This window comes from Asterias amurensis, chromosome 8, assembly GCF_032118995.1.
Source record: "Asterias amurensis chromosome 8, ASM3211899v1".
NCBI lineage: Eukaryota > Metazoa > Echinodermata > Asteroidea > Forcipulatida > Asteriidae > Asterias > Asterias amurensis.
The window spans coordinates 12,352,447-12,368,024 of NC_092655.1; the positions used below are offsets into that span (position 1 = coordinate 12,352,447).

Here is a 15,578-nt window from a genome sequence, read left to right on the forward strand (position 1 = left end):
TTTTCGAAACCACGGCTTCAGCTCTGGCTTGGCCCCGCGGTTGTTTTGACAAATTATTGCGCGTGCTTTGCTTATACCCGTCCGGGCTTCAGACGAGCAAACGAAGCCTGAAGCCAAATCCGAAGCTGAAACCGTGGTTTTAGAAAGGCCCTTTCCGAAACCTCAACAGAGGGCGCTATCAGACACAGTTCGCAATCGATGGGCGGGCCCGGGCCCAGCCCGGGTGGGAGGCGGGGGTAAAACACATTTTTGGAATTTGGAAATGCCAGCTCAAGAATTTTGTGTGTGGAAATCATAGAGTTATATATAACTCTATAGATAGTGGAAATTTAAAAGCAAAAGTGGCAATTTTTAATTTATTTTAACTTTGCATTTCCCCTTCTTCCTTTTCCTACTTTTTTGTTAAAATGTGTATTTGGCGGGAAATAATTTCTGTTGCAATATTGTGTCTAGGTAAAACCACAGATTGACTAAAAAACTAGAATATTGAACAAGATAAAGCCCTTAATTGTTGGATTGCATTTAGCCCCATGAATTGGTCCAATCAACTCCATTAACATGTGAATCAAAATATTTATCGGCTCAAGCTTGCTCATCAGGGACCCATAACCAAGCTTGCTTCTTTGTGGGTCCCTCCACAGTTTCATTGATGTCCTGGCTTTATTCTTCACTTAACAACTTTCCCTCTCTTAACTTCCAACTTACATTTGTCTTTGTTTCGACTTTGATTGTGATTTTAATACTATGGAAATAAACTGATTGATTGATTGATTGAAATGGTTTTCTTCCTGGAGATTAATTGCCTTTAATTGTTTGCCTGTTGCTATGTATGACATTGTCCTTAAGAGGAGTAATATAAAGACCACTTCCAATTGATAAAGACCACTTCCAAGAAGTCATGCCATTTTATAAAATATTAAAAACACAACTTGATAAAAGAATAAATTTGGTATCAGAAGCATTTTTCTGTTCTTTATTTTCTACTTTTTGAGAGTACACATCATGCACAGTCATGCTGGCAAGTATGGGACTCGCCTTCAAAATGGCTGACACCCTTTACTTTAGAGCTGCTGTACAGGAGTCTTAGGCCACTAAGGAAAAAATATACATAAAATGGCTACAATTACATTGATGCAGCATCTTATTTACAATGATAAACAAGTGTCTTGAATACTGACCTATTGGGGTCCTTTCCCCTAAAATTAAGTTTCATAAGCATTGGAACAAAATAATTCAGACTTTACTCAACAAACTTTCTTTTACAAGTTTGATGCTAATCTTTTACTGCCATTTGCTGATTTATTTTCTTTCAACACTCAATATCAACTTTTAAAAAGTGACACGGGTTATTTAGTTTGTTATGTTCATGAATTGGTTGGCAATCGTCTGGTTAGGGTGGCTTGTTTTCTATTGGTTAAGGTCTGTACACAGATAAGCACAGGCATCTCAGACCCTACCAATAGGCAGCCAGTGTGGTGTTGCCATTATACACAATTATCAATTCTTGAAAAAGAAGTATCGGAAAATTGAATGCACACATTAATGAAAGTGCTTTTTTGACCACGAGCGCTAAAAAACAAATCCGAATACATTTTCAGTCAATTATCGATTATTGAGAACATGACTTTTAAATACGCTATTTTTAAGTTGAGTATTGAGTACAAGAATTTTGCTAGCCAAATACCAGTACGATATGATAAATGAGTACAAGTACCAATTATGAGTTCTACAATACTGCCTGGAATGGCAAAAAAGGGGCCAAATGGCCATTGGGAAAGCTGAAATTTGCCATACAGCTAAAAAGGCAGCGTGCATGAATTGTCCTCAAGGCTAGACTTGTGGACAAGTCGTTAAATGTCTGTCATGGTGGTAGCATTCCGCGATTCCCGCAGCTGTCACGACTACGGTCCAAATTAATGGGGAGTAGAAGTGGCCAACCAGCAGTTTGTGATCTCGCCATAGCACCGCCACAACTCGACTATCTCACCGCTTGGGACCATTAACGACTTGTCCACAAGTCTACCTCAAGGCTGGAATGCACAGTACATCATTCCCCAGTTTTATACTACTGGTACAAACAATGTAGAATGGAGAAAAAAAAACCAGAGCTTTATATTGAGAGAGGGACCAGGGGTGGATTTCACAAAGGTAGTCCTAATTTAGGACTAGTCCTAAGCAATGCTAAGAGATAGGACTGGTCCTAAGTTAGGACCAGTAACTCATCCTAACTTAGGACTGGTCCTATCTCTTAGCATTGCCTAGGACTAGTCCTAAGTTAGGACTACCTTTGTGAAATCCACCCCAGTTTTCTTTGGTCACGCCTTTGTTGTATGCCATTTTGTCTCCAAATGCAACACAACACAACAGGCAGGACTAGTCTGGCACCACTTGTTCGACCATGCGGTTTTAGGGGAACAAAGTGGCTTCTAATCACAAGTATTCGTAACTCCCAAATATGCGGCTCTGAGAAAAACAACATGTCCACAAATATGCGGCTCTGAGAAAAACGTGTCCACACCCACACTCTTGGGCTCCTGACAACCAGTACACTGTCACCAAGGAAGTTCATCATACCCTCCAACATAATTTTAAAATGTTAATTTTTCATAACGGAGCACCCAGACAAAAATACACACCCGAAGAAACACTCTTCCATCTATTATATTTCTATGTCTACCAATGTCACTCATGAATGATTTATATTCATATTCAATATTCATTTATAATACAATTTGTTGCACACAAAAAACAGGTAATAATCAATTTTTCAGTCGCTAAATTGCACAGAATAGTGATCAATTTACAAAGCTGGAGGAGACAATTGCATAATTTTTAATACAAATTAAGATGATTTTATAATTACAAACTCTATAGTCAGTTTTCATGAATACTTTAAAAAAAGAATGATCAAAAATAAGATAAGGTAAAATATGGGGACGCAGAACGTAAAATTAATTTTGAAAAATTGATCTTCTGGCCCTTATTTAGCGCTTTAGAGACCACTCATTTCATTAAAGGCAGTGGACACTATTGGTAATTACTCAAAATAATTATTAGCATGAAACCTTTCTTGGTGACAAGTAATGGGGAGAGGTTGATGGTATAAAACATTGTGAGAAACAGCTTCCTCTGAAGTGCCATAGTTTCCGAGAAAGAAGTAATTTGATTTTGAGACCTCAGATTTAGAACTTGAGGTCTTGAAATCAACCATCTAAACGCACACAACTTCGTGTGACAAGGGTGTTTTTTCCTTTTACATTATCTCGCAACTTCGATGACCGATTGAGCTCCAATTTTCACAGGTTTGTTATTTTATGCATATGTTGAGATACACCAACTGTGAAGGCTAGTCTTTGACAATTACCAATAGTGTCCACTGCCTTTAACAATAATGTGACCAAACATTTCACAGAACTTGGGAAATGACATTAACTTTGACCACTTTGGTTCGGTGAAAGTAGGTCAGATCTTATGACTGTTTGTGTCTGCTATTGGCGTTTTGATACAAGCCACTTGCGACTACTATGGCCATTTTAGTACAAGCCTTTTTTTTTTACCAGCCACCTGTAGCCAATCTTGCCATTTTGGTACCAGCCGCTTGTAGCTGCTCTTGCTATTACCATTTTGGTACAAGCCACGTGTGGCCACTATTGGCATTTTGATGCGCTTGGCATTTTGGTAACAGCCATTTGTGGTTGCTATGGCAATTTGGTACCAGCCACTTGTGGCTAATCTTGCCATTTTGGTACCAGTCACTTGTGGCCGCGATTGCATTTTGGTACCAGCCACTTGTGGCCTCACTTAGCATTTTGGTACCAGCCACTTGTGGCCTCACTTAGCATTTTGGTGCCAGCCACTTGTGGCCAACCTTGCCATTTTGGTACAAGCCACTTCATGCCTTGAATGCATTTTTGTATTAAAGTCACTTCCAGCCACTTTTTTCATTTTGGTTCAAACCACCTGCGACAGACAGAGTCTCTAAAGGGTTAATATCCTCTTTTTCTACAAAACTTTTTCTACTTGTCCGGCACTGGACACATTTGGCAATAACTCAATATATATATAAACTTAGCTGGTAACAAGCAACAAGCTGTTGATAGTATTAAACATTGTGAGAAAGGACTGCCTCTCAAATAACATAGTTTTTGAGAAAGGGGTGTGACTTCTCACAAAAATATTTTAGTCTACCCCAGGTATCAAAAACCTTCTATGACCTAATTTGGCCAAGTCTTCACAGATTTGTTATTTTATGCATATTTTAGGATACAACAAATGAGAATACTGGTCTTTGACAATTGCTAAACGTGTCCAGTGCCTTTGAAGGTCAGTTTAAATAAGACGTCCTAAACACTGAACTTTACACAGTATAGTAATTATATTATTTTCTTTAGAAAAATAAGACTCCATAAACAACTTGGTCAATTTTCTAAATCTGCTAAAACTATGTACTGCTGTCATAGACAAATATTGTTAATCACAAGTACTTCAGGCGGGAGAAAGGCCTTTAACCAACTAACCGAATAATTTGATTCCTGTAATCAAGCAGATCTTTAAAAAGATGAGCAACTTTCTCTTGACTTAAATTTCTTTCGATTCAATTTTCAGCATAGAGTCACAAGACGTTGACAACCCTCAAGCACAAGCCATCTTAGTCTAGTGTCCTACATGTATATCTATAAAAGCTGCTGCAAACGTTGATTCTCCTACAAAAGACGTGAGGTACCAGACTGTCTTCATTTTGAGTTTGATGATTATCATTTGTATGGAGGAAAAACACATTACTGCATGCACATTGGCTAAAGATACATCACCCTGCATCTATAAGTACGGACACTTTTGTTCCGGTCATCTAATGTGATGTGACGCAAAAATCCATAATGCATGTCACAGGAATTCTAACATGGAATTTATTTTGCGTACATCAAAAGCACATTCAGAGTCAAATGGTTTAAAGGCGTTTGCAAATGCCATGCTCAATGCAAGAAATCTTTGTAACATAAACTAGTGTGTGCTTGGCTGGTATGTATCCTATACCCAAATGTGAAATTGGATTTGAAATTTTGCATGACGGGAGTATAATCAGGTGACGGTTTTTTTCTTCCTTTTTCTGTTTTATGTGTCATAAATGAAAGTTTAAAACTTCCTTGACTATAGGATATTACTATACCTCATGCATATTCATGACCAAGAGCAGAGTTCTTAATGGTCCATTCAACATCACGCGCCAGTCGCTATCTTCCCGCCTCGGGAACTAGTTTGTCCCAATACCTCAGGGAGCTAATATCGACTATTCACCCTCAAACCATGTAAACTTGTATGATAACTATCAGATATTTGAATAATTATTTGTTACCATAAATCGGGTGAGGCATTTTTATCCAGATTGAACGTCATCTCTCTACAGTTTAGACTTTGCACCGCCATTGAAAGGTTTGGGTAGGGGGAATAATGGAAGGCCCGCCTTGAAGCCGGTCACATCTTGCACGATGGTTGGCTGAAAGAAAAAGAAAATCATTTCCACAAAATAACAAATACATCCATGATGAGAGTAAAGTTTAAGAGTAAGGTTTCAAGAAAGTAAAATTAAGATTGTAGTCTGCTTGCTTCTTTAATAAAGGCAGTGGACACTATGGGTAATTACTCAAAATAATTATTTGTCATAAAACCTTTCTTGATAACAAGTTATGAGGAGAGGTTGATAGAATAAAATATTGTGAGAAACGGCTCCCTCTGAAGTGACGTAGTTTTCGAGAAAGAAGTAATTTTCCACAAATTTGATTTCAAGACCTCAGGTTTAGAATTTGAGGTCTTGAAATCAACCATATAAACGCACACGACTTGTGAGACAAGGAGTGATTTCTTTCATTATTATCTCGCAACTTCAACGACCAATTGAGCTCAAATTTTCACAGGTTTGTTATTTTATGAATATGTTGAGATACACCAAGTGAGAAGACTGGTCTTTGACATTTACCAATAGTGTCCATTGTCTTTAAGAGTAACGTTTGAAGAATGTGAACAAATTAAGATTGTGGTCTGCTTGCCTCAGGCTTCTTAAGTAGGATTTGAAACTTTTCATTGTGGAATTACGAAACGAGTTGGGTTGCTTCTGCAAAGAACCCTAGGTTTCAACTTGACATTTTGATCAGTATGCTCTGATCGTCTTCTAGAGAAGCCGGACTCTAATGCTGGCTGCTGTTGTCTTCAAATTGATCATTTTTGCAAACTTTCAATAAAAAAAAAATACATACCATGATTGGTTGCTACAATGTATGTTTCCAACAAAGTCAACATACATGTATATTTCTGAATATTTGTGTAACATTATAACTATCTGGCTATCTGTTGTTGCTTTGCATTGATGGCTTTCCATAGTTTTCCAACCTGGGTGGCAAAAACTTGAAAGGTCTATTTTGGATGAAACTGGTTCCTTGGTTGGTACCCCAACTTCTCTTTGCCACATAGAGCTATATATATTGACTAGAGCGCTAACATCCCGTTATACACGCACTAAGGTTTTGAAGCCGTGTGGGCGCATCCATGTTTATGTTCAAACCACTACAAAAGTTTTAAATTTTGTACGGCAATTGTACGGCTATTTGCATGATAGTGCGTTTGTTCTTTTGTGTGTGTCATCGAAGCAAAAAAAGCAGCAAATGTGCTGATCAGCGTCACAAACTGCGAGCGTCATGTGCGTCATGTTTAAAAGGTGTGGATATTTGTTGTAGTACGTCAATCAAGTCGAAGTTATGGTTTTCGTAGCGCGGACGTACACGATTGAGCAGTTGCGTACGTAAGCGCACACGACGAATGTTAAAAAAATCGCTGCAATGTGTGTTCTCTTAAAATTAAAATCGTTCCGAATTCATGCAACACATCAAACATGTCTACGCCTAGGGTGGCTTCAAAACGCAGAGCAAGTTAGCGCTCTACTCAATATATATAGCTCTATGCTTTGCCACCAAAAAGACACAATCCCTACCTGTGGCATTGGTGGTGCTGGTAGCAGGTCCATGCTATTGGTAGTTGCCTGGTCGGGATGGTCCCCTCCAGGTCCCTGTTCAGAGAGTTGGACAGGAGGCATGACGTGGATAGACATCTTGTGTCTGCGAGGAGCGTCTATCGCCAGGAGGTCCTTGAAGAAGGTTAGTATGTCAGGCTTGGTCAGGGTCTGTAGGTACGCTACCTCAATGTTGGCTGATGAAGGGTTCACAAAAATAAATGTAAAAAGGGTTTGGAGACAAAACACAAACGTCCACATATTTAGATTAAACTTACACAGTTTAAAGGTAATGATAGTGGAAAACTTCGAGTATACTCCAGAGGAGGTTTCTGCACAGTATAGGAAGATGAACCAAATTACTGCATAAGGAAACGAAGGGGGTGTGGTTTAGAGGGAGGGGGTGTGGTTTAGAGGGAAGGGGCTGGTTTGACGACAGGTGTCCAAGTTGTTTTCCTTCTAGTGTAAAGGGGTTGGGTACTGTTTGTACGACACAAAACACAAACGTCCACAGATTTAAATTAAACTAACACGATTTAACGGTAATGAAGGTAGACAAATTCCCTTAAAAAATACTTGCTGATGTGCTGTAGTTTTTGAGAAACGAGTAAAACAGTTTTCACAAAAACAATTTTGTTTAGCATGTACAACGGATTTACTAGACTCCTGAAAACATTGCTCTGTGATTTTCACTTTTTTTTTGCCGCAAAAACTTGATGACTACTGAAGCTGAGTCTTCTACATGTAAAATATATCACACACATCTTGAATCAGAGTGAGGCTTAAATTCCAAACCTTCTGAGTAACTTAGTTTTTGATACCTCTACCGAGAATGTTGGGTGTCTAAAACAAAACCCTTTGGTTCAATGTAACGTAATGCACATACCTCTGTCAAAGTTGTACTGTCTTGCAGTGATCTCAGCCCAGTACCTTGATGCTTCACTTGTCAGTTTCTTGGGCTTCTCAAGTCGTCTTACAGCCAAGGCGTTTATGTGCTTCTGAAACGCCTCATCCGAAAGCTCCTCAATGTGTGTCTGTGGTCAAACAATTTCTCTTTTGTTATACTTTACTTTAAATGGATATTCATAAATACCCCAGACAAGTTCTCTACTCCTATTGGTGGAGAGCGCGTCACGTGGGTGTGTATAACCCTTTGTTTATGACCAGTTAAAAGTGTTGAAACATGGGCGTGACACGCACCTTGCACCTGTGCTTATAAGACAGTTTCTTCATTCCTAATAGTCGAGACGAACGGCCGGGACAGTTGTGCCACATCGCGCGATACGAGCGACGCCCACAGCATTCCCTTATAAGGAGTTGTTTACCAAAGGGCGGTGGAGGGCCTTACCATTTCATAGCTGAAGGGGTGTTGTGTTGAAAGAAATAATTTGTGCATTTATTTTATTTTTTGACCAAAAGTGTTGATGTTTTTTGGACCGAAAAGGTATTTATGAATGGGAATCAAAGTGTCTTAAACTTGTTTCAACTAGTGGTTTAAACCCGCCGAGGCCTGGTTCTTGATAGTTTACCTCGACTTCCTCTCGGTAAAATTATCAAGAACCAGGGGTGGATTTCACAAAAAGTTAGGACTAGTCCTAACTTAGGACTAGTCCTACGAGATATCAAAAATGTATAGCTAGTCATAAGTTAGGAAGAGTAACTCGTCCTAACTAAAGATAATAATAATAATAACTTATAATAGTCTTAACTCTTTGTGAAATTGAGCCCTGTTCTCGTTGGGTCTGAACCACTAGTTGAAAACCTCTTCACCGCACATTGATTCCCTTAGTAACAAATTGGGTTGTCATGGCCCAGTGGTCTAGAATGGTGGGGTAGGGGTGGGGTAGGGGTGGGGTAGGGGTGGGGTAGAGTGGGGGTGGGATAAGGGTGGGATAGGGGTGGGTTAGGGTTTGGGGCTGTGGAGTGTTGCTTTGAGCCATACCTGCATGCTGAGTAAGAAAGCTTCTATCCTACTATCCAGATATTGAGGTCTCTTCTCTGATTGGATGATGAATCTCAGACCTTGAACACCATTTGAACGACGGACGCCGCTGAATACTATGTACCCTGTTGACGACAACAAAGATCTTCACATAACAACTCAACAAACTGGGCCCAAATTCATAAAGCTGTTACAGGCACTGGACACTATTTGAAGATGGACCTTTTTCTTGAGGCCAAAGGCCGAATAAGAAAAGAAACTTGGAAAAGAAAGGAAGGTTTTTTTTGCTATTCACAGTTCACATCAAGAGAGGCGCTGTAACCAGGCACTATTTTAACAGACTAGTGCCCAGCGGGCACTATTCCTGCAAAACATGCGTGCCCGATCACTATATGAGTTCACCCCACAAGACTGTGTTTCATCCAACCAGAATACAGAACAAGCTAGAGGTGTGCTATAATCTAAGATATCGCCCTCTGTTGTTACTGTTCATCGTTTCTTACCTAGCTGTTCTTTGGTTCTGAGTGTATCGAAGCACGGTTCACTGATGATCTGACAGAATAACTCTAGTAGGGTGTTGCTTCTTGTTGACTGGACATCGGTTTGATAATACACCTCAATCCCTGATGAGGAATGGACGTCATTGTGACGCTGGTAGTTGTAAAAACAACCTGTAAGAATACGGAATAGTCTCACAGTTACTTAAAGACAGTATCGAATATGCCATTACCACTCAAATACCTGCCCTACATGTACAACATGGCATCTGTGAGCGTGAGCGTGTACGTGCGTGTGCCAAAAGATCAAATTAGGAACGCTGCGTGCTTCATTGATGTACGCATTTAGAGGCGCATACAGCCTGCCCTACAATATGGCCACTTTCATAGCAACAAAGGGGTTGTTTGGTACAGTCCATAGCAGCATGATGGCTTTGAATAAAAATAAACAATATCAGTGTACATTCATAATAATAGTAACACCAAGAGTTGTATAGTGCTACGTGCGCTATACAACTCGGTACTACCAACAAAAAAACTCAGGTTTCTGAAGTTATGAATTCTGAGACAAAATTATGTAGCACCCTGTAAGAGTTTTCAAGGTGCTATGGTGCATTTAGCAGCCACTGCCAGGAACACCGGGGCGAACCCCTTCTCTTACTGATACTGGGATCTTTTAAGTGTATGACACAACGCACAGGACCAACAGCTTCACGTCCAATTTGAAGGAAGAAGCTTTAAGTGTCTTGTTAAGGGAACAAGTGTCACGACTCTCGAACCCACACTATGTTGATACTTTTTTTAGTATACAGTGCTAACAAAAATTGGTGAACGGATAATAAATCAAAATTAATACCCACTCTATGTTGATCAGAAACGCTACGCCTTGAGTCCAGTGATCTTAACCTCTCAGCAATGTCTAACATTAAAGGACAATCAAATGTGATTTAATGGACTCTTACCATCAGGAAGCTGTATTTCTCTGTGTCTGATGAGCTGGCTCGGTAAGAGTGGCTTGGTGTTCCCTTTGGTCTTCAAGACAGTCTCAACCATCTCCATTGCCTCCAAGGCTTGCTACATCAACAGGAAAAACAACAAGTTATGAATCAGTGTTTCTTCTTCATAGTAAGCTTTTTCATTGTCTAGTATTAACCCCTGGGGCAACAGAATGGGTAAATGTTAAATTAATTTGGGTGAAACAACTGAGTCAACTTTGGGCAGCATCAGACGATGCTTGTGGTTAAACCAGCCTCTTCAAATCAATTGTCGACCACTGATGGAATTTAACTCAATTGTCTGGGACCCTTGCACAATTAATCTGAAATAGACTGTTCATGTTTTACAAAATCTATTGTGGTTTAAATAATGCCGTACCAAACTAAAAAACTTAGCAGGGAAGTTTAGCTTGTTCGCGTGCATTCTCCACGTTAATAGGCATTCTACGCTAACAGAAATTTGGCGCTAGCGCATAAGCAGAGAATAGCAATTGTAAGTGCGAAATTCTGGCGGTAAGCAGAGCCATGCAATTGGGCCCGGTTCATGTGTGTTGTTAGTCATCCTTGGAAAGAGACTCTGCTACGGGGCGAAACATCAGGTCATTAACTTTTTCTCCCCTAAATAAATTTGGGTAGAACAACTTTGACAACTTTGGGCAGTGTCTTTCCGACGGTGATAATAAGAGATTTGTGCTACTCACTTGTTGTGTCATGTTGCCATGGACCAGCGCCTCAATATGGAGCCTGGATAGGAACTGAGGAATAAATGCCTTCATACGGTCTATGGTTACTTCTGTTGGTGTAAAAGTAAAATCGAGAGTTCTGCATGAATATTATTTGGTTTTACCTATATACACTAAAGTGTGTTAGCAGTGTGTACCTTCCTGAGTAAACAGGGAATGGCAAAAGTTGCATGTTTTTTTTTCTTTGGTGGGGGGGGGAGGGGGGTTTCACAGAACTCAGGATAGTACTGTACATCAGTGAGTGAGCCACTGATCCAAAAGGAATGTTCATGTTAATTTAAGGCACAAAGAAACATTCCTGTAGACTCACGCTCGCAATCCAGTGGGTTGACAGAAGGTTCTGCTGAACCCATAGAGTTATATATAAGAACTAGAGGGCACTGGTGATGCTGCTTGCACAAACTGCGACGGGACCGCAAGGAGACACGCGCGCCATTCTGCACGCGCGTTGAATATGAAGTACATGTTGGAGTTTGTGTTTATTGAACGCTCTACGCAATGCGGTTTTGTCAACTTACAAAATGGCTGCACAAACACACGATGTGAGATGCCTGTTTTGTCAACTTAGAAAATCGCCACATGCACGCATGCCGGGGCGCGTATTTAGGCCAGTGCACCCTCTAGTTCTTATATATAACTCTATGGCTGAACCACAACAATGTGCCGAGCCACGAGAACAATCCTACATGAAGGAATAGAGCTTTAGAATTATTAGCATGTGACAAGTCTGTTTTGTCACTTTATGGAACGGGTGAAGATGCTTACCGTCCATACATTCAAACATTTCCTCCTTGGTCCACGCTTGTTCAGACATGAGTACCGTTGTGTAGTACGCAGCATGTTGATGGGGCTGCTCTGCTCGGAAATTCTGCAGCATCCTGGAATACTGCATTAATAGAACAGAAAACACAATCTCTGTGTTTTACTAAATCTGGCAAAAATGCTGCGTAGTTCATGTCCTCCGCTCAGTACTTTGTACTTTACTGCTTTATAGACGCTTTGCATTGGCATAGGCCAAACATCATGCATGCATGTATGGTGTGCAGTGGCTGAAAGTTAAGTGCATTGGACTCGAGTTTTGGGCAAAATGTTATGGTACTGCTTACCACAGAAATCTGCGCTAACAATAAATCTTAGGGCTGTAAGCGCAAACATCCGTAGTAAGCAGATCCATGAAATTGGGCTTGTTGGGTAAGTCATCAAGGTGTGTGTTTGAATCCCAATCATGACATATCCTTGACAAGACACTAAGTAGTGCTGGGCGAATAGTGAAATTTTGGTATTCGGTTACCGCTGGCAAACTACCCGAAATTAACCAGATATTCGAATAGTTTTTTTCGCCGCTAGCGCTTTCTACAAAAAATATAATAAAACAAATATTTTTAAAAAAAAATTGCCGCTAGAGGGCGCTGTTCGTTTGTGAATGAGATCTTTTGGGCGGATTGTTATTAGTTTTAGACAGTGTCACTCGGTTCATTAATAAAAATAACCGGATCTAATTTAAAGATGGCAATTTGCTTTTTCTTTTGATCGTGATTGACTCTTTTGATCGTGATTGAAGGAAAACTTTTGTAATCTTTGAACAAATTACGTCAGAAATGTCATTGTTCAAACTCTTCAAGGAGGTGAGCATAGTTAATGCTGTCTTAATAGAAGTTTCATAAGGATTCAAACAAAACATTCCTATCAGTTGTCGCCCGACGTCCGCGGATATTTCGATATTAAAGAATAACCGGTTACTTGGTTGTAATTACAGGACTATCCGATTTATAAATAGGTATTCGAACGCGCCCATTGCAGATATCCGGTTAAGGAAAAAAAGGCATTCGCGGTTACAGATAGGAAAACCTATTCGCCATTAACCGGATATTCAAATTATTCGCCCAGGCCTAACACTAAGCTACGAGTGCTTCTCATCGCCCAAGGAGTAAATGGGTACCTGTGAGGGCTTATTTGTTTGCTATGATTGATTTAACTTAGTGCACTACATTACTTGGCAGCACAGGTTGTACACTCCCCAGGGAGCTGAGATGGTTTTAAGTGTCACGACCGGGACCCGAACCCACACTCCGATATCGTAACCAACCAGAACTTGAATTTGATGCTCTAAACCACTCGACCATGACACCATACAAGCACTTTCATTACTGCGTGCTATCATTTTGTTGTTATTAAAACTTGGTTAATTAGATGAACTTATTACAGTCTCTTTCATAGACCAAAGACCTTTAGTTTGATTTCGGTTGACTGTGTTACTCATCATCAAAACATTAATAGCAATATATATTTGGTTTGCAGTAGCACAGTGTGTGTATCTACTTGCCAGGTAGAGTTTGTTCTTAGAGAACTGTCTTGCTTAATTCTGCTACCGCGGAGTAGATTGTTCGGGTGTTCGGGAGACTTCTCAGTTCTGAAAAGAACTGTCCTGCTTATTAACTATTACCTGGGCGGATGGTAAAGAAATAGGCTGGGACTACTACTTTAGCTTATAGGATTGTAATTAACTGTACTACCGCGGAGTCAGTTCTTGGGTTGATCTCAAGAGAACAGTCTACTTCGCGGCAGTAGAACAAAGCAAGACAGTTCTCTAAGAACAAACTCTACCTGGCAAGTACACACATGGTGTTACCGTAAAACAAATATATATTGATACCTCACCATGCAATGCCTCAAATCCTATATTATTAGCAATGCTCTCTCACAAAAAAAGGAAATGATTTCAAAGATGAAATTGTACCCACCGTTTCCTTAATGACGTCAAATCTGTTTTCATCGATGGTAAAGTTAGTCATTTTCTCTAGAATCTTCTTGAGTAGTAACGTTTGTTTGTGGTTGTAGCCGCCAAGTTGAATCTGAAGAAGAAAGGAAAGTTAAATACAAGTAGGATTTAAGAAGTAAGGTGGTAGAAACAAACAAGTCAACTACAGCTAACGCAAACAGGATTCAAACAAGAAGGCAAAACAGTGCTTTAAAGAGGGGTTTTCAGATCAAATTCAGTTTTGTGAAGCAATCATTTAAAACAAAAAAAATAGTGAAATTACAAGCTAACTGACCATGCTGGCTAGTCACTGAAAAAGGTGTGAATTTCAGCACGACAGTGTGAAAAGAACTTTTATGCCTTTTGTGGAACGTGTCTTTGGGTTGGGCCCTCTCTGCCCACTTGAAGCCCCGTTAGGAAATTAAGTAACTCGTAAATTTGTCTAACTCCCTTACAGGGCCAAACTTCATAAAGACAGTAAGCACAAAAACTTGCTTAGCACAGTAAACTTTTACCTAGCAAAAAAGCTTACCAGCCAGAATACCATACAGATACCATTGCTGCAACTGGTACCCTGGGGCGGATTGCACCAAGCGGTCTTAAACCGGTCTATGCGCTATAGCCGGCTAACTTGAGAGGTGCTTAGACAGTCTTTAATTATAGACCGATTGCAATAGCGCGGTCTATAATTATAGCCAGTCTTAAATCTGAAGCCTGCTCTGAGCTGGCTTTAATCGGTCTTTGTTTTGGTTTTTAAAGATGTCGCTGCATTTGTTAGTTGTAGATAATTTGATACAAAGAGCTCTATGATGAGATTGTTAGAAATAGATTACACCCATGAGAGACATTATGATGATGATACATTGTATCGTAAATGTATAATGTTCCCAAGAGTTAAAAGATGATACAACTCACAGATTGGATATCCGATGATTCAAACCAAAGCAATAAGAACAATGCCGTACTGCCTGTGCCTCCAGAGTGCTAAGTATTATGGGACATTTGTTTGTATTGCATTACTTTTCGCCGACTTATCTAAGACCGGCTTAATGCAACAGGCTTAATGACTGACTAAGCTAAGACCGTCTAAGGCAGATAGCCGGCTTTAACTGACTAATCTTAGACTGCAGACTAAGACCGTTTTATTCCAATCCGCCCCTGATCTTTTCTTGCTTAGCCAAGAAACTTGCTGAACAAAATGTTCTGCATAACAGCTTTATGAAATTTGGCCCAGGGAGCCTAAGCCCAAATAAGGGTTTTGAAAATGGCCTGAAATAAAAGCATGAACTACATCATACTCACATTGATTCCATAGACTGTGCTCTCAATCGCGTAGTTGATGTTAGCAAGCTCTGCAGCGTATGCATATTCATTGAGAGAGTCTCGGAGCAGAACAGCAAACAGACATGTCAGGTTGCAATGAAGAGGGTCCATGTAAGCTAATGGGCTGGGGAAATAATACATCATGACCATTGAAACAAAATCTGTCCAAATATTAGCGTTGTGGCCGAGCAATTATGAGCACCCATATCAAACTCTGGTGTTTGTGATCAGTAGAGTGGGGGTTCGAGTCCCAGTGCTGACACATGTGTCCTAGAGCAAGACACTTAACCATTGCTTCGTCCTTCGGATGGGACTTAAAG

At 40.1% G+C, this 15,578-nt stretch overlaps 1 protein-coding gene across 2 annotated transcripts in view; it reads right to left on the minus strand.

The window, feature by feature from the left end:
• Window positions 1-3,740: 3,740 nt before the first annotated feature.
• The window catches only part of LOC139940562 (insulin-degrading enzyme-like), a 33,620-nt gene continuing 21,782 nt past the window's right edge, over window positions 3,741-15,578 (minus strand). For both annotated transcript variants that reach the window (XM_071936867.1, XM_071936866.1), the window contains 10 exons: window positions 15,238-15,382; window positions 13,919-14,029; window positions 11,943-12,063; window positions 11,136-11,227; window positions 10,402-10,513; window positions 9,446-9,613; window positions 8,943-9,067; window positions 7,887-8,034; window positions 6,983-7,197; window positions 3,741-5,494 (listed from right to left, as the gene is read on the minus strand). In XM_071936867.1, coding sequence (XP_071792968.1) covers window positions 5,399-5,494; window positions 6,983-7,197; window positions 7,887-8,034; window positions 8,943-9,067; window positions 9,446-9,613; window positions 10,402-10,513; window positions 11,136-11,227; window positions 11,943-12,063; window positions 13,919-14,029; window positions 15,238-15,382 — 1,333 coding nt within the window. In that variant the 3' untranslated portion in view covers window positions 3,741-5,398. The remainder of the gene's footprint in view (window positions 5,495-6,982; window positions 7,198-7,886; window positions 8,035-8,942; window positions 9,068-9,445; window positions 9,614-10,401; window positions 10,514-11,135; window positions 11,228-11,942; window positions 12,064-13,918; window positions 14,030-15,237; window positions 15,383-15,578) is intronic.